The sequence below is a fragment of the Plectropomus leopardus genome, chromosome 12 (assembly GCF_008729295.1).
Source record: "Plectropomus leopardus isolate mb chromosome 12, YSFRI_Pleo_2.0, whole genome shotgun sequence".
Taxonomy (NCBI): domain Eukaryota; kingdom Metazoa; phylum Chordata; class Actinopteri; order Perciformes; family Serranidae; genus Plectropomus; species Plectropomus leopardus.
In genome coordinates this window covers 632,197-641,189 of record NC_056474.1, presented here as the reverse complement: position 1 = coordinate 641,189, position 8,993 = coordinate 632,197, and the positions used below count along the sequence as shown (strand labels likewise).

The following is an 8,993-nucleotide window of genomic DNA, read 5'->3' as shown; positions in this document are numbered from 1 at the left end:
TTAAAAAAAGGGAACGTCATACGGACAGATGTTAGCGGAGATGAAGGTGAAGGCGAGAGCTTTACGAGAGGTCGTGGGACGGTTTGGGCGTGGCGTTGTTTGGACCCTGATGATTGAACTGCCTTAAAACTCTGCAGGTGTGTTTATAGCTGCATCTCAAAAATCAGAATATCATGAAAAAGTTCAGTGTTTATCAGTTATTTAAGAAAGTGACATGTAATTCGGAGTGAAGGAGCTCCAACCAAGTACTTAGTATATAAATTAACATACTTTTGAATGATCTTAGGAAATATTCTGATAATTTGAGATGCTGGATTTCTGATAGTTATTAAAAAGCTATAAGCCTTATTCATCAAAATTAAAACAAAAAAAGGCTTGAAATATTTCAGTTTATGTGTAATGAATATTCAATATATGAAGGTTTATTTTTTTGAATTAGATTACTTAGAGTAAGTAACTTTTTCACGATATTGTAATTTTCTGACATGCAGCTGTATATTCGTGCGGCGCCTCGTACCTGAAGTGGAGTCCCTCAGAGAGAACCGTGTCCATCTGCATCCCTCCGATCCTGTTGAAGATGATCGCTCTCTGTCCTCCTTCAACTGCAGGAAACACAAACACAGGAACCTTTATTAATACCTGAGGCCACGACAGAAGACAGCCTGTCCGACAGCCGGAGATCTGCCCCCCTTTCAGCTCGCCGCTATAAACAGATACTATTTACAGAAATGCAGTGACCCGACGATTTCAGGCTTGACAGCGATACCCGGGCTTTACGTATCAGTCGATACCCGACACTGATCCGATCCCATGGTTGAATTAATAAACTGTATACCTGACCATGGGGAAAAGGCATCAGGTGTGACTTAAACTTTACTCTTCTAACTTTGTAAAACTAAATGTAACAATTAACACATAGATATAAATGCACTGAATCTTTATTTTTTTAATTTATTTGTTATTAAAACAGCAACAATTTTGCACCAGCAGCAACTTGGAACAGCTTTCAAACTCAAAACAAGAAGGAATCACATTTCTGAAAATAAATCAAAATGCATAAAACGCAGCAGCTGAAACTGAGAATAAACAAAAGTAAACGAACAAACCTATTTCTAAATATTCAGTGAAAACAGGAATTCAACATTAAATATAGCAGCTGAACCTGAGAATACAGGAGTGACTCGGTCAAACGTACAAACGCTCGCCGTGACGCTGCTGTTGGTTCTGGATTTCCACATTTATGAGCGATCTCACTCAGTTATGAAGTCGTGCTGCTCCTGCAAATATTTCACAGCACGGCGACCAGGACCACGCTCAGACTGCCGAGTCCGTTTAAAGTCCGACTTTGAGAACTGGATTTATTTCCTAACATGTTCGCAGGATTCAAAAGTCCAGTTTTAGTCGGACTGACACAATAACTCCACTTTTCCTGACCTCGTGTGAGCGTCCTGAACGCACGGCTGTGCACCTGTACCTGTGTACGTCGCTTCCTTCACTCCGTAAGCCAGAGCTCCAGCGCCGATCAGCAGTTTGACGCCGAGTCCTGCACCCCGAGGTCCCGATGACATCCTGCCTGCGATCTGCCGCAGCTGCTGCAGGAAACCCTGAAACACAAACCTCCGGGTCATCCACCGCCGTCTCCCGTCGGAAACTCGTTTCTGCACCGACACTGAACTTCGATCGGATCGTACGGATCGATATCGGGCCTGATCGACACATTCTTTAACCGATCGGGATCGGCTATTTTGAGCACGCGCCTCGTCCGATCCTTTGTTTAGGTCCGCCGTCACACAGGTGTCGTAACGGAGAGCACGATTTGTGGCAGATATTCGGGTTTTACTGTGATGCTGCTGCTGCCATAAGAAAAAATCTGATTATTTTCATGTTGAATTAAATTTCTGTTGTTTATTTTAAGTGAAACAGTTTTACTGCAAAGCTGCGATGAGTGACTGTTTTTTATTTGTTGTGAATGGAAATGTTTAAAGTTCAGCTATAACATGATGAATTTATTTCTCATTTTTAATGTTCTGTACTTTTATTACAACGCAGCACGAAGTGGATCTGAGAGCAGTTTCTGAAGACGCATTTTACTTTCTTTACTTTGTCATTTTGTTGAAAAAACAAATGCTGCAGCAAGTGGAATTGTAATAAGAGCCGTCTAAAAAAAAGTTTCCTTTTTCTATTTTAGTTAAAAGAAAACATGAAGCAAGCAGACATTTCTTCTTGTCAGCACATACACTGATTTTTATAAATTTAAAGTAGTTTATGTGTGAAGTGTGCAGCTGGATTATTCAGATAAAAACAAGTATTGGGACTTGATGCTTAATACTGGATGAACAGGACAGACTGGGGCATCCCTAATTCGCACATTTCTGTACACTTAAAAAAAACAGGCACTTTAATAACAGATAAATGTTTAAATATGATATTGTTAAATTTTCTTAGCTTTATTTTACATTGTGTCTCTATTATTTTGCACGATGTTCCTTTGAAAAACGAATCCTCTGATTCAGAAGAGTACAGCCGCTCACTCTCGAAGGCTCAGCACACACTGAGCTGATTTCAGGGCAGAAAAGTCCTTCATGGTTAAAACTTCACAAACAGACAAAACACTGAGTGACCTTCACACGGGATCACTAACCATGCTGAAGGTCAACTCAAAATTTAAACCTCAGTGGCAGTCCTGATATAGATATATATTAACTCTGAGGGGCTGTATATAATTTACTGCTCATTTATACTTCGTTATGTGTCTTACAGTGAGGAACTGTGGCGGTCGACCTTTAAAACAACGACAACTTCAATAGTCTTACAACAAAAATGAGCCATCTGTGTCATAAAGAGGCTGATTAATGTGATCACACGTGAACCGTTGTTGTTTTATTAAATCCCAAACCATGAAACCTAAAGACTTGGTTTATTATGAAATAATGCAAATAATATTTAACGCAAGAAAAAAAGTCACTTCCAGAAGGAGTACAAGGGTTTTGATTTGAGACTAATTTTTCCGTACCAAAAGCTAAAAAAAGAGAGAGATTAAAAGGAGATGTGTCTTTGCTGTCTGAAAATTTAAAAATGCACGACTAATTTTTTAATTTGCAAAAGAATGATTTACAGCATTATTTTTGAGGGTTACAAGACTGAATGTTTTTTTTATTATTGAAAAAGTAGTTTAACTTGATACGAGTGTAAGATGGGCATATGTAAGCGTTTGCTTCTGCTCGAGCCTTTTCAGTCACTTGCCTCCCCAAATCTCACCTTTTATACCCTCAATGTTTCATCTGTGTATTCTGTTCCTCTGTTTCATGTAAGCATCTCTCAGCACGTAACATCCTTCATTTTGTATTTGTCTTATTTTTGTATCTCATGTAAAGCACCTTAGAATATGTAGAAAGTCTCATATAAGTCCTATATATTATTGTTGTTGTTGTTGTTGTTATTACACACTGTTGATTTTCTTAATAAAGTTTATATAGTTTGTACTCACTGAATTACGTGTGATGACTGGATAAAAACACACTATCTGAACCTCCAAACGCTCTCATAAGGACTGAATCTAGCCACAAAAACGCATTCCATATGTGAGCAGGAGCAACCAAACTCCATTCAAACGTCCGCTGATTTAATATTTGCTGGAACGAAAAGCAAATTAATCCCATTGTTAGACACAATTGATGATCTGCTTTAATTTAATGAGCTGCGAACTTCACTTCGGCTTACGGGTACCCCGAAAAAGTGGAATTATTTTAACAGAATATCAGCATTTTCTGTTTGTTTGTCGTTATTTAAATCAACCGCCGCGTAACGTGACATTACCGGGCTCCGGTGCAGCGTTCAGCATAACCGATGACTGTAAAGATATTTAAGCGGCTCAGTGTATAACATGTACGCCGAATTGAAGAGGATACTCTACAAAGTCTGCACATGTTTAAAGTGCTGCGATATGACGCATTAACGCGTTTAAACTCGAGAGAAATTGTTCATTTGTAAGATTTTTAGGCGGAGACTGGCACCTGAAGCGAGCGAAGCTAAAAGGAACATTCCTGCAAGACTGCCGATGAAATAATAACTAACCGACATTGATTAGCTTAAATCAAACCTCCAGCTTCAGTTTTGACCTGCAGCTCCTGGAAACACCTCGGCCACCATCATTACTCTGAAGCTAACGTTAGCTTACATCACAATCGCCTGACTCACGTGCACTTTTAACCATCCTAACGTTAACCGCTTATGTCACGAGCCGGCGTGCAAACGGCGGGAAACAGCAGAGAGGTTCAACCGGACCGAAGGCGGGAAAATGCGATATAAATGATTTTTTTTAAAGATTTAAAGGTGAAAACACACTTACGCCGGGCTCTTTATTCGCCATGCTCGTCCTCTCAGAAAAACCCAAGTGAAGAAGAACGACAAGGTCACGCGTGATGACGTACTTCCGTGTACGCGGGGCAGCATGGGAAATGTAGGATTTCATCGAGGTTGTATTGTGTTAATAAAAATAATAACAATAACTACTACTACTACTACTACTACTACTAATAATAATAATAATAATAATAATAAAATAATAATATAAAATAAAAAATATAAATATTATATTATTATTAAAATTAAAATATATAGAATACATAAAATAGAATTAAAAAAAAATCAATCAATCAAGTCAATTTGCACAGGTTTCAAAGGGTTAATCCACATTAAAAAGAAATGTAAATGCACCCGAGTTATTCTACAACTTTGTTTTCATCTGTAGTCCTTCTGCCTGAAGGTAACAGGCATCTTAGAATAATAAAAAGAGTAGTTACATTTATGACTTATGAAGTCAGGATCATGGGATAGTTAAGTAAAAACTGAAGTTCCAAGTTTAATATTATGACTTTAGAAGTCCAAATAATGAGATGCTGAGTTAAAAACAACAATAACAATAACAACAACAACAAACAAACAAACAAAAGAGACAAGATCATGAAACTAACCCTTAGTGCCTGCTTTAACATTATTTTCAAAATCAAAATTTAATTTACAGAATTTTAACCCTTTAAATGCCAGTTTTTTGTCATGATGTCACTTTGTTTTTAGATGACAAAAAAAAAAAAAAAACGCACAAAAATACATATTTTCAGTATGCTACATGCTAAATAGATTTTCTCTTCGTGTTTTTCATTCTTCATTTTTTGATCATTTTGGCTTTTGACAAAAAATGACAAAATTGTGAAATTAACCCTTAGATCCCACTTTAATATTACACACTCATACTGCTGTGCGCACAAAATATGCTTTTCAAAATAATAAAAAATATATTGTTATTGTTGTTATAATTACTGTTATTATTTATTTATTTTTGTCTTGGCAGAAATGGTTTTCCATACTTAGCTCCTAAACTCGCCGGTTCTCTCTCGGTTGCAGTTGCAGCAGTGGAGCTCGGGTTGCCTCCGTCGGCCGACTGTCCGGTTGCAGTTGCAGTTGCAGTTGCCGCCCTGGCGGCTCGCTGATTGGCTCAGAGAGAGTTCCTCCTGAGGAAATCACTCCTTTTATAGTTAACGGAGCGCCGCGCGGGCCGTTTTTCCGGGTTCACACTCGCGCAGCATGTAGAGGAGGCGGACCGCCGACACCTGGAGCACCGCGGACACACCGGAGCCCCGACACCACGGCATCGATCATCGATCAGCTATCAGTGAAGGTGAGGAGCGGGGGGAGGAGGGGGGCCGTGCTCGGGGCCGGGTGCGGGTGTCGGAGGGCTCAGTCCCGTCTGGGTGGATCCTGGTCTCAGATCAGACATGTCAGGTCCTGCAGACCGCTGCAGACTCACCAGGAACAGACTGCAGCCCGACTCTGTTCTCTTATCAGCGACAGCGCGTGATCGCCGTGACCGTCATTATCATTATTATTACTACTTTATTACTACTTTGTTATTACGTCACTCCCCGGGGAGGTCCGGTTTGGTTTCTGCTCTGAGACCAGATCCCTGAGTCACCAACATCACGGCGGGTTACTGAAGGTATGTGACGACACGGTGTTTGGAGGCCTGCTGTGCGCGCGACAAGCACCCGAGTAACCTACATTTAGCCAAATACTGCTGCCGAGAGGTACTTTTACTGCAAAACATCTGCATTCTGACAAACCTTGTACTTTAAACTGTAGCTCAGTTTACAGAGATGATGTGGCATTAATGCTGCAAGAAAACAGTAACCTCTGAGTATTAATACTGCAATAAAACATCAACAAACAGTGAAGGAAAGTCTTTAACAAAGTATTTAACTATTCTGAGGTACTTGTACTGCAGGTATCCTCATTATGTCAAACACTGTACTTAAAACTGTAGCGAAGAGTGTATAGAGATGATGGGATGTGAATGCTGCAAGAAAAAAATACTAATGATGTATTAATACTGCAATAAAACATCAACAAACAGTGAAGGAAAGTCTATTGAAAAGTACCTAAGAACAATTTTGAGGTATTTTACTGCAAAATATCTGCATTTTTTCAAACTTAGTACTTTAAAATGCGGGTAAGAGTTTACAGCGACAATTTGATGTGAGAGCTAAAAAAGTACTAATGATGTATTAATACTGCGAAACCACACCAACAAACAACGAAGGAAGGTCCATAACAAAGTACTCAAGAACAATTCTGAGGTACTTTTACTCCAAAATACCTGCATTTTGTCTAGCTGAAGCTTAAACTGTGAGTTTCCAGAGATGATGTGAATGCTGCAAGAAAAAAGTAACCTCTGATGTATTAATACTGCAATAAAACATCAACAAACAGTGAAGGAAAGTCTTTAACAAAGTACTTTGCAATTCTGAGGTACTTGTACTGCAGGTATCCTCATTTTGTCAAACATTGTACTTTAAACTGTAGCGAAGAGTGTACAGAGATGATGTGATGTGAATGCTGCAAGAAAAAAATACTAATGATGTATTAATACTGCAATAAAACATCAACAAACAGTGAAGGAAAGTCTATAACAAAGCAAAAAAACAGTATTTCTGATGTTTTAATACTGCAAAACTACTTATCAAACAGTGAAGGAAAGTCTATAACAAAGTAATTAACAACAATTTTGAGGTACTTTTACTGCAAAATATCTGCACAAACTTTGTACTTTAAACTGTAGCTGAGAGTTTACAGAGATGATGCGGCATTAATGCTGCAAGAAAACAGTAACCTCTGAGTATTAGTACTGCACTAAAACATCAACAGAGATAATGCAAAAAAACAACTTCTGATGTACCTGTTAATACCACAAAATACAGCAACAAACATTGGTGGAAAGTCTATAATAAAGAACTGTACTTAAGAAATTTTTTGAGGTACTTATACTGCAAGTATCTAATTTGTCGAACGTTATACTTTAAGCTGTTGCTGTGGGTTTACAGAAATTATGTGATGTGACAATGTGAAGAAAAAAATAATATTTGAAGTATCAGTACTACAAATTTCACCAACAAACATTAGTGGGAAGTAACAAAGTACTGTACTTAAGTACAATTTTGAGGTAACTGTAGTACTAGTATCTGCATTTTAAACAAGCTTTATTCTTTAAGATGTGAGTTATCAGAAATGATGTAATGTGAGTCCTGCAATAAAGAAATACTTCTTAAGTATCAATACTGCAAAACCACAACAACATACTGTAATGGAAACTTTATAACAAAGTACTAATAACTATTTTGAGGTACTTGTACTGCAAGTATCTGCATTTTGCCACCTTCATAATTTGCAGAAGAGTGCTGGAAGAAAAAAATAATCCAATACCACAAAACTACAACAACAGACAGTAGTGGAAAGTACTAAATACTGTACTGAAGTGCAGTTTTAAGCTACTTGTACTTCACTTGAGTATTCACATTTTCTGCTGCCTGATACTTGTACTCCACCAGCGTCTTTATACTGCACTGCGTTTATTGAAAAACTTTGCAGATTCAGATTATTAATACAAAATAGTAAGAAAAACTGCAGTATTCAGAGTGCCATTAACCCTTTGACGCCCGAGCAAAGAAAGTGGAAGGTGGCAACTTCACAAAAATGGTCCAAAAATGATCAAGAATTGTATAAATATCTGTAGCATAATTTTAGATATATCATTTTAAAAAAGTAACACTTTTGAAATCAGGACTTTCACTTTAAACAGAGTATTTCTACACTGCTGTATTACTGCTTTTACTGAAGTAAAACTTCAGAGTATTTCTTTAACCACTGCCAACAAATACTGCGTCACGAGTGAGGCGGCTGCGTTCCAAATAAAAACTCAGACGCTGAATCTAAAATAAACGCTGAAAGTGAAAGAGGTTTTTGCAGAGCGCCGAATCTTTGATGTGATCTGGATTTTAATGTTGCAGCTCAGTCTGACTCCTGCATGACGCTGTGCAGTAAAAGTACTGATATATTAAAATAAAGTAATATTTTTCCTACTCTTACTTCCTAAAGTAATATGTACTCGAGTACAGGCTATGCTTGAGTATTTCCAGAAAAGTACCGGAAATTCTCCAACAGTGTAACTAACTTTACTTCAGCTTCACTCGAGCAGCAGATTTAAAATATGGTTTCGATTATTTTCATTATTGATTAATTATTGGATCAATAAAAAAGCTGAAAAATGTACAACATGATTTCTTAGAGCCGGAGACGACGACTGAAAATAAGATATTCACTTTAATAAAAATGGGAGCAAATCCTCACATCTAAAGTATCTGATATTTGGAAGTATTTTTGATTGAAGAATAAATTAAACGACTCGATTACCAAAATAGTTTCAGATCAGTTTAATTTCGACTAATCAATTAAATGTTGCAGCTCTAGTTTACTTGTCAACACATCAGCGGTTGTGGAAGATTTATCGACTCGCTTCTTTTAAGTTAAAGTACAACAAGTTAAAAATATTAGCTGTAAAAAATCTTAAAAAAAAAATCAATGAAATAACCTCCAGAAAATTAAAGTAAAATATCAGCGGCTATAATAAATATAATAATTAAAGGTTTTTTGGAGAAACAGTG

At 37.5% G+C, this 8,993-nt stretch overlaps 1 protein-coding gene and 1 pseudogene across 1 annotated transcript; one reads left to right on the top strand and one right to left on the bottom strand.

Annotated features, from left to right (window-relative positions):
- Window positions 1-11: 11 nt before the first annotated feature.
- Window positions 12-4,403, bottom strand: LOC121951987 (prohibitin-2-like). Its single transcript, XM_042498490.1, has 3 exons — window positions 4,349-4,403; window positions 1,475-1,604; window positions 12-602 (listed from the first exon to the last, which is right to left on the bottom strand). The coding sequence occupies exons 1-3, from the start codon at window positions 4,367-4,369 to the stop codon at window positions 463-465; spliced, it is 291 nt and encodes a 96-aa protein (XP_042354424.1). The 5' UTR covers window positions 4,370-4,403; the 3' UTR covers window positions 12-462.
- A 1,044-nt stretch (window positions 4,404-5,447) lies between these two features.
- Window positions 5,448-8,993, top strand: part of LOC121951355 — a 14,648-nt pseudogene continuing 11,102 nt past the window's right edge.